Here is a 17,080-nt window from a genome sequence, read left to right as displayed (position 1 = left end):
ACACGTGAATAATTTACGTAGCAAAAAAAAAGAGAAGTAGCAAGACTAAAAGTGGAAAATCTTCTCTGAGCCACTTAAAATAGAATGGAAAAGGGTTAGGGTATAGGGTAGGGTATAGGGTATAAATAACTATGGAATCAAAGGATCAGTGACAGGAAGTGATTTGAATCAGTTCCCTCAGATCTGACGTCACCAAATACAGGTTTGACAGTGCACACAAGATACAGGGGCTCATTTCCTCTAAAGGCATTTGCGTGCATGTCATTCCTACCCCTGTGAACGTGTGCATTCTGTCAAATCCATTTCCAAAGAGGCTGGATGAGGATGCAAGGTGTGTATGCAGGCCTCAAATTCCTTGTAACAACCTGGCACAGTGTTCAACAATATGTCATTTCACAGGGGGAAAGAAGAGGAGGGAAAGAGTTCTGTCATGCCCTTAGGTGCTGCATCTGGAGTGGATAGGATTATGTCCATTGGATCTCATTGTATTTAGAAGAGGGGCCAGGACTAAGCTCATAGGTCATGATTAAGTTAAGAGTTGGCAACTTTTAAGATCTTTCTGATTATCAGCAAAATACCATCAAGCATTTATGTAACTCTTTTACTGAATTAGGATAAAAAAGTGCTAAACTCAGAGTAGATGGTGCTTTATGTTTTAGCATTCATTTGTAAACCGGTACTGACCTTGGCAGTCTTGTCAGCAGAGGTAGTGGAAAACATAGTGGTATTGGGTGAAATTACACAAGAAAGAATGGTGTCTTCATGGCAAATGATATCTCTCTCAAGTTCTCCTGTAATTGTGTTCCAGAGCTGTAATATTAAAATGTGCTAGTGAACAATAGTGCAGGTAGAAGAGCTTAAAAACAGTACGCAGGTGTTTGGTGTTTTTGTCTTTCAAAATACTTTTTAAAAGTACATACTTTAACCACTGAGTATTTTGCAGTCAAAACAAGACTCGTAAATAGTGTTATCTAACTTTGAAAACACAACAAATATGATGTTCACATGATGTGCATTTCTTTCCTTTAGGGTTTAGCTACAGGCACCAATCTAAGTTGTCAATGCTTAGGTTTTTTTATTTACCTTAACTGTCCCATCAAATGACCATGAAAGAAGCCCTGAGTGTTTTAGAAGGCGAAAATTCTTGACAGGTTCCTTGTGACCTTTCAGGAGAATAAATTCCTCTGTTTGCCAATTCCACACCTAATAAAACAGAAATTAGAATAGATAATGGGAAATTGGATTCAACTCTGGCTTGCTTTTATGGTGAAAACAAGACTTATTTCTTTAATAAAACAAAAAACCCTCAACTTTTCTTTACAAGACAATACTACTCCTCCCACAAGGTCTTTAAACCCCCTCCAAAAGAATTCTTTGATCTCTAAGAAGCATTTTCATCTTGCCCTCACAAAGTACCCCAAAAACAAATAAATATCAAGCTTTAAACAAAACATAAACTTTGCTGGACTGCACCTAGCTTCTTCAGAAATATATATTCTCAAGCAATAGTTTAAAATGTTCCGCACCTGTATAGTTGAGTCATCAGAGCTTGAAATGAGTGTTTTCCCATCAGAAGTAAACTGGCAGTGTTGTACAGCTTCCTTGTGTCCAGTTCTTGATTTTAAAATATTCCCACTTGACAGATTTAATACCTTTTAAAAATGGGATCAGACAACAGACTGTTGTGAGTTCACATTGCTTACAGATTGAAAGGAAATATATACCCACAAGTATATTTTTAAAAAGCAGTAGTATAATGAAAGAGATTGTGTTATAAAAAAAGCTACTTCTTTAAAGCAATGTTTCTTCCTTCATTATTTTAACCTAAAACAACTAAAAGGAGAAATTATAAATGAAACATGCAACAAAAGCTTCCTGCATGATCTATGGCCAGACGTATGCATAGCAATCCATATGGACAGCAGATATTCTTCTGTCTACTTCATTAGCATAGCTATTAAAAGGTATCTTTTTAAAAATGCATTCTTACTGAAAAAAATACACATTTATAGCAAGTATTGTATTTATAAAGTGCTTGATTATTTATTAGAGAGCACAACCAACAGGCACTTTATAATAGGTAGGTATACATAAAAAACACATGATGCAACAAGGAAATTAATGCATTCATCATCGAAGTGTGATGCTTCATAACTGGATTTGAGAATACCAGAAAACATACCGAGAGAACCTTAAAAACAAAGTACAATTCAGTTCTAAGTACAATATTCTTTGTATATTTGACTCACAACATGTAAAGGAATCTGAGGAAACTAGTTTCAAGGAAGCGGGAAGTCTATTAGGGGACCTCAATGATCCACCTGTAGCCTTTTATAAGTACAGATATTGCAAACCATTAGGTCTTGGGACAGAGAAATTCAATTAGGGAATTCCGTCCTTTTCCTTGGGTAAATTTTCAGGAAGAGGACCTGTTTAATTATAATGAAACAGAAAATTATTTTGCTTTTATGTTTATTATATTGCAAAACTAATATATTTTTAGGCAACAATATAGTAAAGCATGAACTGAACATGAGAAAGGATAGCTCAGCTGGTACAGCATGAGACTCTTAATCTCAGGGTCATTGATTTGAGCCGCACAATGGGCAAAAGATTCCTGCACTGCAGGGTGTTGGACTAGATGATCTTCGTGGTCCCTTCCTACTCTACAATTCTATGATTCGAAGGAGATGATCACCAGCTTGACTTGGTGAATGAAGCTCCAATCCCAATGTCATAATCTAAAGTGGCAGGCAATTTGAGGAGAACTGAATATTAGGTGCTTGATGGACCTAAATTATCCCAGAATAGAGTATTTTCCAACTGATTGCCTGCTAGTGTTTTTGCTTGTGAGATTCTGAGTGCCAGTTTATCATTTTTTGTATAACACCTGAAATGATCACAATCAGAGAAGCCAATGCCTAACTAATCTCAACTACTTTACCTTTACTGTTCCATTCTTCTCCCCAAATGCTGCAGTCTGAAGGTCTTCATATAGGCAACAGCAGCTAATGAAAGGCTCCTGTTCTTCAGTCTGATAAACAGTATGGCCTGTGAAGCCATTAATTAGCTGCAATGCAATGGCACAATTGGAAATTATTTTTGTACAACACACACAGCTTTCACATAAAAAAAGCATCTGACCCTCTCCTCGACTTCAGTAGTGATTTTTAAGATTACTGGCATATTTATTACAGTTTTATCTGCCCTCCAAACCAAGAAATTCCAAAATACATGGTTCTCTGGTCAGAAGTAGCAGAAGAATTTGCACTAAATAAGAAAGATAGGTAGTAAATGTGTATGACTGGCACAACTTTGTTGTTGCTTTGCTAAGAGTGTGCCTGCTTATCATAACGACTACATAGAAACGGTAAGAGCTTTGTATTAAGGGCAAACCACCCACAATTTCACTTTAGAAGGAGTTCTTCCGTATCTAAAAAAAGCTTGCAATTAATTTTCACAAATGCTTTAACTATTCAGCGGTAGGCAGACATGAACACCGCCATTGCACAGCTGCAACCTTTTTCCCCCTGCTTCATAAATATCCATAGCAACGCTAACAGCAAACACTAACTGAAGAACAAAAAAGAACATCACCACTTTGATCCTTATTTATGTCTGTTACAAAAAATGGTGGCCAAATTGGATAATTTTGCTCTTCAAAACAGTTGCCTAATGGTATTTCTTTTCTTCAAACAGGCAAAAGGAAAAAAAAACAGTTTATGACATTTCAGTCTCATAGCCCTTTGACAGGTTAGAGAAAGGTTTCTAGAAGACTCTAGTAGAGTCTCCACATGGAAGAAGGAAAAAACAAAAAAGGGGGGAACCACATCCAAAAACAGTTTTTCTTTACCACTTTCTACTAAGATAGTTGACTGGGAGATTGCAAGAAGGGACAGAGAACTCAAAAATGTGCCCTTTCTTCTTTTCTCCAAGCCTAATTCCTATGCTGAGGTGGGAGTATAGCCCATATATTCTGAACATCACAGGAGACACTCTAGTGAATAGGGTGGTCTACAGGAGCTCTCAAAGTTCCATGGGGCAATAAGTGGAATAAAAAAGGTAAAGGTATCCCTGCCCGTATGGGCCAGTCTTGCCAGACTCTAGGGTTGTGCGCTCTTCTCACTCTATAGGCCGGGAGCCAGCGCTGTCCGTGACAAGCTGCATCTGGCGAACCAGCGCAGCACATGGAACGCCGTTTACCTTCCCGGTGATAAGTGGTCCCTATTTATCTACTTGCACCCGGAGGTGCTTTTGAACTGCTAGGTTGGCAGGCGCTGGGACCGAACGATGGGAGTGCACCCCGCCGCGGGGATTCGAACCGCCGACCATGCGATCGGCAAGTCCTAGGCGCTGAGGCTTTAACCCACAGCGCCACCCACGTCCCATAAAGTGGGATAAGTGGAATAGAAATGTGTAAAACAGAGGCATCTGTATTGTTCTAGTACACACATTTCCACAAACATTTCCAAGGAAGTTTCAATGAGAAATTATAAATGGAGATACAATTTCTTAACCCTTTTGAATTGAGAACATCTCTTCTTCTGATGTTCTTTTTCTACTAATAGTTCCAGATCTTTCATGCACTGTTACTGAAGAGCTCAGCCTTTCTGCCAGTTTGAGTATTCCCCCAAATTCATACTTTTCAAATCTTCCTTTTGCCTTGGATGGTGAACTAGGCAGAGGCTTGGGAAACCATGGCAAGAGCATCAGTTAGCTACTTCAGCTCCAGTGACTCTTGCTCATTATGTAGAGGAATTCCATAAAATGCAAATGTCTTCCTACCTGCCTGGTCCCTTACAGGATCAAGCTATTCAGGAGTGTCTGCTAACTGGCTGTCTGAGAACCCCGAGGAAAAGCAACTCCACACCCTGAAGCACTGTGAAGCCTAATGGTACAATCAATACTGGTATGTAGCCAGACATCAGCACCTATTGGCATTCATCAAGATCAGGGATTCAATCAACACAACTTGATTTATGCGCCACACATTTTGTACTCAGCAAACATGGTTGGAAAACTCAGATCCAGCTAGTGACATTAGATGCAGGTTTTTTCCTCTTCAATCTGGGAAGCTACTCTTCTCACTTAACGTTTTTTTGTCTGAGGGCTGCTTTCCCTTATGGACAACTTTCAGGGGTGGGGATGGCACATGCCAAAGTTGGCCAGAGGAAAAGGCAGAAGGAGTAAAAAAGGCATCTATTATCTTGGGTACAGTAGGCTACATTCAAGTCATACATGCCAAAGCTTTCTAAACGTTCCATATGCAACATACAAAACATACTTACTTGCAGATGCTTCATATTGTCAATAGCCAAGATGAAAACCTCATTAACAGGAAACAAAACATCTATTTCACGTTTCAACACAACAGCAGAGGACTCACACACCTTCTTTGTCTCCCATATCTGTTGAAGAGAAGAAGAATATAGCAGAAGTTCTGCAATGTCAAAAATTTATGACTTTAGGGCACAAATTGGAAGTTTGAATTTAGAACTATATTTACTCTTTTAAAAATATACTTTTAAATATATTGTTTTCATGTATGAAGTTACTTAATGCAGGCAGGCATTTTAGTTTTCAATCACTTAATCAAACTACAATTTTCTCATATGGTCCTCAGTCTAATAGATTTTTTAAAAAGAGGTTCCATCATTTGCAGAGTTAGGATCAGGGGATTCTCCACTGTGGTACTCAGACTATTCCAATTTCCTGCCAAAGACAACTTACCAGTCCCCATCACTAGCCACGTTCCACTGGCAAGTGTACACCATAAGCAGCCAGTGTAGATGTTGCTGGAATGCACTCAATGGGCAGGGATGATGGGAGTTCGAATCCAGCATCTGGAGGGCACCTTGCTAGCTACCCATGTTGCAGACCCTCCTGTTTTAAAGGGTCTTTACTAGCAGTTAACAATGCATGTTTCTATTTGCTGAGTCTATTTCCTACCTGTGGTGTTGCTTTTTTCTACTTTTAGGGGGAAAGGGGAGATATTTCTGATACTATGGTTTAGTGTTTTTATTGCCCATGTGTACTGCTTTACAATTATGTACTAGCGCCTTCTGATTCACAGAACAATCCTAACTATAGAAAGCCAGCTTAAGTTTTACCTGTTCCAAATGCTGTTCAGAAGGAATTTGATTCACGCCACCCTTTTTTTGCCAGCTAGGGTCTGCCGGGTGGCTGGATCACATAACCAAGGTAAAGCGGGTTTGGAGTGTCTCTCCTTGCTGTCTGCTGCCCCCCACCACACCCAAGGAAAACCCTGTTGGGGGGACTTGCCTCAGCTTAAGTTCTGCCAGCTGAACCAGGGTGAAGGAGTTATGCCAGCATAACTCCTGCTTAGGCAAGACTCAGCCAGAAATGTACAAGGTCTACCAAAACCAATTTTAAATCAGATGTCTTTGTTCAGGAGAGAATGATAATAATAATAACTGTATATACAGTATTTTATTTTCAAAATATTTTTCAGTAATAAGGAATTTAAGAAATGGTGCGGGTGACATTTCCCCAAATATGCCAAAGTTTCATGAATGCTTTGATTGTTACAATTCCTCCTTTGACTCAACTCATAATAAATAAATACCCAGATCTTGGGAGTCTATGACTGGATGGGAAAGCTAAATCTTGCTTTATTAAAGAAACAATTCCCAGCAAATATTTGAAAAAGAATAAGCTCACCCTTATTGTCTGGTCATCAGAAGAAGTGAGAAATAATGACCCATCAAGTGAAAATGTCACAGAATGGACCCAACTCATATGTCCTCGGCAGTCAGCAATTTTGGAAGAGGATTCAATATTCCATATCTAAATCAAATTCAGAACAAACTAATTATTTGCAGTTTTAGTAACAGTTTGGGACATCTATTCACTTTTAATCAAAGTGTGCTTAGTTTAGAGTTAGTGTCTTTATCCATTTGTGAATGAGACTTCATTTGGGAAAATCCGCATTAACAAACATATATGAGATTTTCAAAAGAGAAACAAAATATTCCTGCTGTCTGCCTCACTATTTCAAAGTTGCTATATTAAGACATGCTTACAAGCTGCATCTCATGGCTACTACTGAATACCCCATATTACATGACCAAGCGGACAGAAGCAAATTAGCTCTGAATTGTTTTGGTATTTGTTTGCAGAAACATAGTGAATGAAGAGTGCAGTGGCTGACCATTTTTCTAGTAGAAGATTCTATGAATGTCACTGTTTTGATTTAAGATATCAGAGTAATTCATTTTATTGTTAAAATATGCACATTACTGATTTAAACTGGCACTCTTACATGATGATTATATAAAAGTTTATTTTTCTTTTGCTGAAATTGGTAAAGGATTCAGAACACCGATAAAAGATCACTGAGATAAATGAGAGAATGATGTGACCAGTAAAACCCAGTTAACTATTGATTAGCCTCAACTAGATGGACACATAGCTGAATCAAGTGAAATTCTTGTGTTACCTGAGTATCCCACCAATCAAATCAGTGGAATCCTATGCATGATTGCTCAGAAGTCAACCCCACTGTGTTCAATGTGCTTTACTTTCAGGACTGCATGGTATTTTTATGCATACACAGCTATATAGAGGCAACAGGAATTTCCTGCTCTTAAAAATGTTCAATTCAAGGTTGACTGCTGAACTTTAAAGTGGGACTGAGCTCACCGACCAGATGAGCCTTTGAAAAATGCAGACTATACTAGAAAAATCCATACTCAAAAAGATTCCATTAAGCAGTGATAGAGGGATTCTTTCATCATTCTATGCTAAGGGGGTGATTCAGAAAGGTCAAACTCACTTGCTGAACAGTGAGACTTTAGAACACGGACAATACATATGGTGTTTCCTAGGAGTACTGCCATAACTCCCAGAGCTCTACTGGAAATGGATTAGGAAGGCGACACTGAGGCATATTATAGATCTTTGATCAAAATTTAACAGCAGTCATGTGTGTCTTGGTTTTGATGAAAGTAACTCTTTGATGGAAGGTAGTGCTTAAGTGATATTCTTAACAGCAGAACAGCAGTAGCTTTTGGCAAAAAGATGATCAATTTGAATTAGCTCAAACTGGTCAGATGAGCCCAATTCCACACAAAGGTTAACATTATAGCTTCCTAATATTGCCTTGGGTCACCTAACTCAATTCCATTTATTCTGATGGGCAGCTGCTCTGTTTTTCCCAGGTCTTTCTAGAGGCAAGTAAAGGTAAAGAGACCCCTGACCATTAGGTCCAGTCGTGGCCGACTCTGGGGTTGCGGCGCTCATCTCGCTTTATTGGCCGAGGGAGCCGGTGTACAGCTTCCAGGTCATGTGGCCAGCATTACTAAGCCGCTTCTGGCGAACCAGAGCAGCACACGGAAACGCCGTTTACCTTCCCGCCAGAGTGGTATCTATTTATGTACTTGCACTTTGATGTGCTTTCGAACTGCTAGGTTGTCAGGAGCAGGGACCGAGCAACAGCAGCTCACCCCGTCACGGGGATTCGAACCGCCGACCTTCTGATCGGAAAGTCCTAGGCTCTGTGGTTTAACCCACAGTGCCACCTGCGTCCCCTTTCTAGAGGTGCCAGGGATTAAACCTGGGATCTTCTGCATGCAAAACCTGTAATCTACCACTAAGCGATGTCCTCTTCCCATTCTGAAGCTAACCACCAGAGCAAGAGGAAATATGAAGAATGGAAAGGATTTACTTACATTTTCTTAAATATAGTGACTTACCTCAACAGAATAATGTGATAAAGCAACTGCAACCATCTGGCTGTTGGGACAAAAGTCACAGTACTGAATAGTGCTGTGGTGGCTTATAAGAACCTCTGTCAACAAATCACTGGTCTTAACGTCAAAAAGCTGTAAACATAATAGCCATATTAAACAGCAATCTTAAATGTCACATGATTTTAAATAAATATGTCTTTATAAAAGAACATCACTGACAAGAGTTTAAACACCAAAAACATATTACTTAATTCTTTCAATGGGATGCGGGTGGCGCTGTGGGTTAAACCACAGAGCCTAGGACTTGCCAATCAGAAGGTCGGCAGTTTGAATCCCCGTGATGTCCAGAACCCGAGAGTCGGTCACGACTGGACCTAATGGTCAGGGGTCCCTTTACCTTTACCTTATTTCTTTCAACAGTATGTTGACTGCCAGAGGACCAATTTTATTTTATTATTTTTTTTATCTGCCCTTCCCCATAAGGTGCCAGGGTGTGTTGCAGCAATAAAATATACAATTAAAAAAGAAAGTTAAAAAAACACACCTCCATATATAAAAATTAAAAATGTACTTCCAATACAGATGCAGACTGACATCTTAGCATTCTCCAGAGTGGCTGGGGAAACCCAGCCAGATGGGCGGGGTATAAACAAATAAATTATTATTATTATTATTATTATTATTATTGGAAAATTGATAGCCAATTGTACAATAGAATGTTTAACAGATTCAGTGTTTTATAACTATCCTCAAAAATAACACTATTTCTGTAAACTATAATTAAAAGGCTGAATGATGAAAACTTGAATAAAAAGTATTATTACATCAATATTATCTCCAAACCAGTTTAGGAATTTGAGTGTATGTTCTTCAAAACACTGCTTACAATTTTAATTTTATGTGTGTTATATTTAAAAATCATTAAAATCCTATCCTCTAACCTAAAACAAATCCACTCCCGGTGTTCATGGAACTTGGTGGAACACTACCAAAATCTTTTGGAGTTATTTTCCTAACTCCAACTTATACTCTACTCAAAGAGAGTTTAACATTCTATAAATCAATACAATTTATTCATGCCTTCTTACTGATAACTTAACAAAAATAAAATGATCCTTTCGAAGTCTGTGAATGCGCTGCTACTATATGATATATGTTCTCTGAGCAATTTAGTAGAAGTACGGCAAAAATTGCATTTGACCATTTCCAACGTAACAAAAATCATCTCTTAAGTGCAGTTCAGAGCCTGTGAGATGGCAGGACTTACACTCGCTTGTGGACATCAAAACTACAGTAGGAAAGAGGACCGGTGCAAAAGAGCCCTTCCTTGTGGGACAAAACTGCAGCTCAGCAGAGGCAACTTGGAAAAGTCCTTTGATAAGTCCCTTTGAAAAGTTTGTGCATGCGTGAGAAAGTGTGGGCACAGAACATAGGATGCTGCACTGAAATAACTTCTGGTTGGAGACCAGCACTTGGTTGAAGGCTCTGCACCATGAAGTCTAAGCACAAGTGATTTGTTCCCTATGTTTCTGTTGTTCTCTTCTCTTTCACTATTGCTCTCCTGCTCAATTTTAAAAATAAACACAAATGGAAAACAAGATGGTGACTCAGAGGAAAGAAGTCATTACTGACACACTTAAGTACTTACAAAAAGCCTGTTTTTCGCTGCCACCATCACTGTAGTTCCATTAGATGACCAAGAGCAACACTTCACTAAGACTTCCACATCATCCTGGTACTCATCCACATTTCTAAAGCAGTCTCCTATGTCAATAGTTTTCAGTTCATTTGCCGAATGTGCATACCAAAGCTTTAAAAATAAATACACTGTATTAAGCATTTAAAAAATGAATCTGAGTAGAAGACAACATTAAAGCTACCTAGTGATTTGTAAAATTTAATTTTGCAAAGGTATTTATTCATATCCAATTATAGCTGCTAACAAAACAATTTACTCTCTCCAGTGATCTATAGACATTAAAGTCAACTGTCTGCTTGTGGAATTAGAAGTAAATTTTTAAAAATTGCAGCATATTAAAATCAAGCAACTAAATTAATGTCAGACATTTTATATTTGGGCTGATTTATATCTGAAATATTGCCAAATAATAAACAGAGCTCATAAATGCTTTTTGTTTGAGAATACCCAATACTATTTTTTTTCAAGTGCAAGGTATTTGTGAATAACAGGGACATCTATATTTATAACCTTTTCAATGTATATTTCAAATGTCTTTTAGTTATAAAATGCCATCATTATCTTTCAATGTAATCTGCTTCAGAAACATAAACGAGGTAAGAATGAAAAATGAAGAATGCTATAGTGACACATGTGTATAAGATTACATGAGAGTAATGCAGAGCTCCTACCATAACAAAGTCTCTCCCCCACAGGAATACTACAAGAGATATTCAGAGTAGACTTCAATAAATTAATGGACATGACTAACTTAGGGTCATTAATTTCAATGGGTCTACTCCAAGTAGAACTTATCTAGCTGTAAATCAATAACAAATCTTGTTTATCTCAATGCCTGCTTTAGCACTTAACTGTCTTAGTTTCTCTCCAGCTGGGTTTTCTTATAAGTGTTCAACAGAGAGTGAAACTATGGCTAAGAATTTATGGGCACAGTGCAGGATTGCAATCTCTGCTTTTGAAAAGCATTTAATTCCTGGACTACAAAATCAAAAGGTTATTGAATCTGGCTTTAAGTACTAGAAGTCAAAGTTTCCAAAGCATACCTTTAAAGTGCCATCTGCTGAGCAACTAGCCACATACTTATCATCCGGTGAAAATCTGCAGTGAGTAACAGAACTACTGTGACCAAACAGTGTATTGCGACACTGTTTCTTGTTCAAATCCCAGAGCTGCATATAAGAATTGGGGTTGCGGGGGGGATAGAGTAAAAAACATTTGAGTTTCTGCATAAAAAAGTGGTTGATTCAGTTTCTATCCTCAAAATAGCCACCAGTACAAATTTCTTTTTTGGGGGGGGGGAGGGGAAAGCTGCTTGCAATTTTCAGTATGAACTTTCCGAATTTCCTTACCACAAACTGTTCTGCAGTTTTAGAGTACAGTATTTTGTTTCAGAGAGTAAAGTTACAGACCCTATTCTGTTAGTGCATTTCATTCCCTTAAATCTGTCTGCCTAGCCTTATATACAGCACCTCAACCCCTAAGTACATAAAAAACAATGACAGTTATATAAAGTCTCAAAATATGAGACAGATTTGCAGATAAGATAGGAAGCAGTGTGGGAGTTCCTTAAAGCCCATCCAACATGAATTAAGGATTGCTGGAGCAAGCAGCAAGAAAGTAAGATGTTCAGAAGCAGCAATATGCATATGCATGCATGCACGTATTTAATAAAGTAACCTTATCTCCCTAATTGAACCCTAAAGGCCATCAGCAAAGTATATATGTGAAACATTTTACAAATGGTAATATAGGACAGACACTATTAAATCAATGAAAGTATATACAAATCAAACACAGAAGCCGAACTACTTCATTTTATTACCTTCATTGTTTTAGAGAATGCCTTGAACAAACACGTTATCTGACCAATACTGTTTTTAACCTGGTATCTGAAGTCAGGAAGTATTTGAGTGTCTAAAGGGAAGTTTTCCTTCTGCACATAAGATCATTCCCTCTGCACATAACTGTTGCATTATAGGGATACATAACTGTGGCCTTATGGGAAGTCTTGCTTCTTTTCTCTTGCATTCTGGGAAGTCTCGCTTATAATCTTCTCTCTGTTTCTGCACACACTGTACGAACCTGTTCCAAACACCAAGACATTCCCTCCTTGCCCAGTTCATCTTAAGATCATGATGACCTGTTCTCAGTGCATAGCTGACCACATCTACGGAACTCGATTGTTATATGTTATGATCAATCATTAGTAATTGTTTTATGCTATATTAATCTTTAGTTACAAATTAATTAGGAGGCTTCATGCCTGTCTAGTCCCAACCTCGTTTCCCAGCCTTTAATCCACCGGTGATTAATGTTCACATGTAATTCCCACCCCTCACATGTAATTCCCGCCTTGTATGTATGTTAACCAATCAGCATTAAGTTTCTTTGTGTTTGTATCAACCAATCAGCGGAAAGCACACCTGTGGCAATGTTTGTAATATTCAATAAAAGAGAGTTCCCGGGGCTTTCCCGGCAGACGCCTCTCACATGACACCTACTACTCGTCTCCCATGATTTTCATTCCTACAAGTGTCCTCAGGCAGAGTTCTATAGCCTGGGTGCCACTGCTAATAAGTTCTCTTCCCAGGTGTTTTACCACTGCAAATGGGAGAGCAGCCTGGAGTAGCTTCCCCTGACAACCAATGAGAACAGGTAGGCTCATATACAAGAGATCCTTCAGATATCCTGGTTGGAAACAATTTATTACAAAAGTATACATGGCAAGCAGGAAGCAACTGGATATGTAATTAATGTGCAGTCCAAGCATGAAAGCCTATCAGTGACTTCTACAGGAAACTTGGAACCGGAGAGTAATGAACATAAGGAAGCAAGTCTGTAGTTCCTTCTCCTACTCTAACAAAGCCAGTAATCATGCAGAATCCAAGTGGCCTCCAGTGGCTAAGGTAAGGGATACCAAGTCTGCAGATCTGAGGTAAATTTCCATGGATACTCTCACCACCATAGAGTAAGAAAGTCTACAAATTACAACTGTAAAGTAAGTGTAACTATAAATATGAATTCCGTATTTTTTACTTACTTACTTTGACAAAAGTGTCATTTGAACATGTAGCCAATAGAAATGGGCGGTGATTTGTATTGTTAAACTGGCAGCAGTTGACCTGCTCTGCATGTTCTTCAAACACACACACAAGCTGGCCTGTTCTTGAATTCCAGACCTACAAGTAATTTTGAATAATAATAATAAAATTAAATAAGTGTTTTGAAATATTTTTCAAATATATACACTCTAATCAAACACTCATCTGGACACTTGGCAAAGCTTTCTAAAACATTTTTTCTGCATGCAGTACATTTCCTGAGATCTCCACATTTCAATGATAGTGGAGAATATTTGGAAAAAAAAACCAGTTTTAAGCATGCTACTGTGATTTGGATAACCGAAGGTTACCATAGAGTTATCAGAATGAGTTGCAGAACCTGCTTACTGGTTTGACAGGCAGCAGCAGTTGTAGCTCAGTGTGGCCATAGGCAATGGCGGGGGGTGGGATCCTTTTACTCTTGCACAACCAAAATATATCCCTCATTGGCTTTGTGGGATGCTGGGAAAGTCCATGAAATTCAAATTGGCTTGGCCAATCGCAGACCACGTTTAAATTTAAACGGCCCAATCATGGGATGGCTTGGGGGGTGGGTCATTCAAGGTAGACCTGAGTGAAGCCTTTTCCTGCCTAGCTTTCAAACCGGCTCATTTCCTTTCTATTCAACAGCACAGTCTGCAATGAATGTCTCTCCCTCCCACCCTAAAGTTTGCCCCTTCCTGAAGGAGATGTACAGGAATTGTACAGATGGAATTTGCAGAGAACCTAGAAGGCATTATAAATATAAATAATACACTGAAATACAAATGGAATGAAAATCCAAAGCACTATGTGTTAAAACAAAGTAATTTTGTTATTTTCCAGGTACGGGAAATGACAGCGACGGATTTAGACAGGGGAGATCTTGATTTGATTCCTGGCTTCAATCAGTCATGAAGCTCAATGAATTACCTTGATCCAGTCATATCTCACCACCTAAGCTATCCTCATGGGGTTGTGGTAAGAATAAGATAGGAATGGGTGGAAGAAGGACTATGTAGCCCAACTAAACTTTCTTAGAGGGGAAAAAAGGAGTATAAAAATGTAGTAAATGCCAGCATAAAATAAACTACAAAGGGGGAGCAATATCTTATTATATTTGTTGATCACAAACTGACTGTAGGCAAAATGTAGCCACAAACATGGCAAATTAAGTTACTACATATATTAGTGTAACTAGATGTGACAGCAGCATGACTTGTTGGAACACATTATGCTGATTTAACACAGAGAAATGTGATGGCTGGGAATAGAACACCCTCATGCTTTCTTTTCTCTCAGAGAAGAAAGGACTTCCAGTCTGAGAAATCACCAGAACAAAGCAATAGAGAGTTTGGGGAGAAAAGCCACATCTTGTATGCTATCTTTCTACATGAAAGTGCCAACCTGTACTCTAAAAGTATACATCTGTCACCATCATGTCTAAGCTGACACTCAGGCAAAACATGTCTAGTAGAGACAGGGAAGCGTCAATGTGATTTTTAAAATTTGGAGCACCTATATATACCATTTGTTTAAAGATTTGTCTTGTAAACTACCATGTGAGGGTAGATACACCTGAAGGAAAAGTTAAAATAAATTTAAATACATTAAGCACTGATATCTTTCCATAAGTTCCTGATGAGGTCTCTTCTAAAATGCTACACATGGCTTTACTTATCCATGTTTCAAAAGGATCCATTCATGCTAGAACAGATTCAAAGAGCAGCAACTAAAGTTCTAATCCTAAGCGCACTTACTTGGAAGCCAATCTCACTTGTGATCCTCCATTATCTCTTACTATTAGTCATGCTGTCTGTAGCTCATGAAAGTTGGGAGTCCAAAAGCATCTGGTGGGCCACAGGTTCCTCCTGCCTCATCTAATGCTTCCCTTTTGGAAAGACAGAAGGACCTATAGTTCTGTTTTCTGCAGTGGCTCCCTGTTTGTGGAATGCTGTCCCCAGGCTCCGGGTGAAAAAGTTATTCAGGCCTTTGGCGGATTAATATTCTGTGCCCTTTTAAATGTGTTTGTGGGAGTGGGGAGTGGGGGGGAGTGTTTTGTTTTTGTTTTAACTATTTTATGCTTTTAGTCTATATTTTTATTTTGTGAACCGCCATAATATCTTCAGGTGAAGGACAATAGCTAAATATAATAAATAATAATATAGAAGTTTCTATATATAGAAGATACCATAAAAATACTGGGCTAATTTCAAACTTAGTGTTTCATTCATGGAAGAAATCTTTGTAACCCATCCAAGTTATTTAAAATGTATGAATTTCTCAGTTAACTACAGCCAGAAATGTAAATAGCTGTATAGGTTCAAAGGAGGATAACTGATATGCCATCATTTGCTTACTTTTACTTTTCTATCTGCTGAACAAGTGGCAACAAATCTGTCATCTGCTGAAAAAGTGCAACACAGCACTTCATCGTCATGAGCTTTCACTTCCAAAAGTTTCTCTCCACTTCCAGCTTTAAACACCTACAAATGCAATGTCACAGATACTTATGAAATCATACATTAAGTTTAAGCTATTTTAAACATAGATATTAAGACTGTTGTGTTATTCTTTTACCAACTGCACTGTCCGCATAACTGAACTTTTATTAGTTTAAAAGGAAAAGGGTGGAAGGAAGAGGAAAGATGTTCAGCAATATTAAATGAACACCAATATATGCCATAGAAATCTCTTCTTTTTTCAAAAATGGTTGTACTGTGTGGCTGGAAAAACTCATTGGCATGGGTAACAGTGCCACCCTGTGGTCAGAGGCAGGAAAGAAAACTAGAGGGAAGCAGGCAGCTCCCTGAATCCAGTTTGCATCCTTGCCAGGCTCGAACTGGTTGTTTCAACAAGACCCAGAAAGACAAAGAAGAGAAAAAGATATTTATTTCCCTAACAAGAAACAATTATGTACATACCTAGAATAAATTTAAGTAATTTGAAAGCAGCCAAGAAGCTAGAGGTGAGGGCCTGAGGAGCTTTGTCAATTAACACAGAACTACCATTCAGATGCAGGTGGCGCTGTGGGTTAAACCACAGAGCTTAGGACTTGCCGATCAAGTGGTTTGGTGCTTCGAATCCCCGTGACTGGGTGAGCTCCCATTGCTCGGTCCCTGCTCCTGGCAACCTAGCAGTTTGAAAGCACGTCAAAGTGCAAGTAGATAAATAGGTACTGCTCCAGCGGGAGGGTAAACGGCGTTTTCGTGTGCTGCCCTGGTTCGCCAGAAGTGGCTTAGTCATGCTGGCCACATGACCCGTAAGCTGTATGCCGGCTCCCTCTGCCAATAAAGTGAGATGAGCACCGCAACCCCAGAGTCAGCCACGACTGGACCTAATAGTCAGGGGTCCCTTTACCTTTAACTATTCAGATAGGAACCAACAGTTCTTTCTCATATTGCTGGAGGACTTCATCAACATGGAGTGTACGAAAGCTCCTCAAACTAGGGTGAAATGTGTGGCTACTGGAGGAAGCAAACAGTCAAAGCTTAAAAAGTGAAGCAGACTATGTCCTTCTCCCAGCCAGGTGGAAGGAGAGGGGAGAACATATGATTCCCAGCAAAGCCTGTGTGTAGTATACACTGGCT

General features: G+C 38.9%; 1 protein-coding gene across 1 annotated transcript in view; it reads right to left on the bottom strand.

Moving 5' to 3' along the window:
• Positions 1-17,080, bottom strand: part of APAF1 (apoptotic peptidase activating factor 1) — a 40,429-nt gene that overhangs the window by 5,992 nt on the left and 17,357 nt on the right. The window contains exons 15-25 of the mRNA XM_081927932.1: positions 15,851-15,976; positions 13,455-13,589; positions 11,454-11,579; positions 10,360-10,521; positions 8,715-8,843; positions 6,682-6,807; positions 5,289-5,408; positions 2,945-3,070; positions 1,527-1,652; positions 1,084-1,203; positions 685-810 (exon numbers count right to left, since the gene is read on the bottom strand). Coding sequence (XP_081784058.1) covers positions 685-810; positions 1,084-1,203; positions 1,527-1,652; positions 2,945-3,070; positions 5,289-5,408; positions 6,682-6,807; positions 8,715-8,843; positions 10,360-10,521; positions 11,454-11,579; positions 13,455-13,589; positions 15,851-15,976 — 1,422 coding nt within the window. The remainder of the gene's footprint in view (positions 1-684; positions 811-1,083; positions 1,204-1,526; positions 1,653-2,944; positions 3,071-5,288; positions 5,409-6,681; positions 6,808-8,714; positions 8,844-10,359; positions 10,522-11,453; positions 11,580-13,454; positions 13,590-15,850; positions 15,977-17,080) is intronic.

This window comes from Podarcis melisellensis (genome assembly GCF_964234715.1).
Source record: "Podarcis melisellensis genome assembly, chromosome: 10".
NCBI lineage: Eukaryota > Metazoa > Chordata > Lepidosauria > Squamata > Lacertidae > Podarcis > Podarcis melisellensis.
The sequence above is the reverse complement of the archived record's forward strand: the minus strand, read 5'-3'. Positions and strand labels throughout refer to the sequence as shown.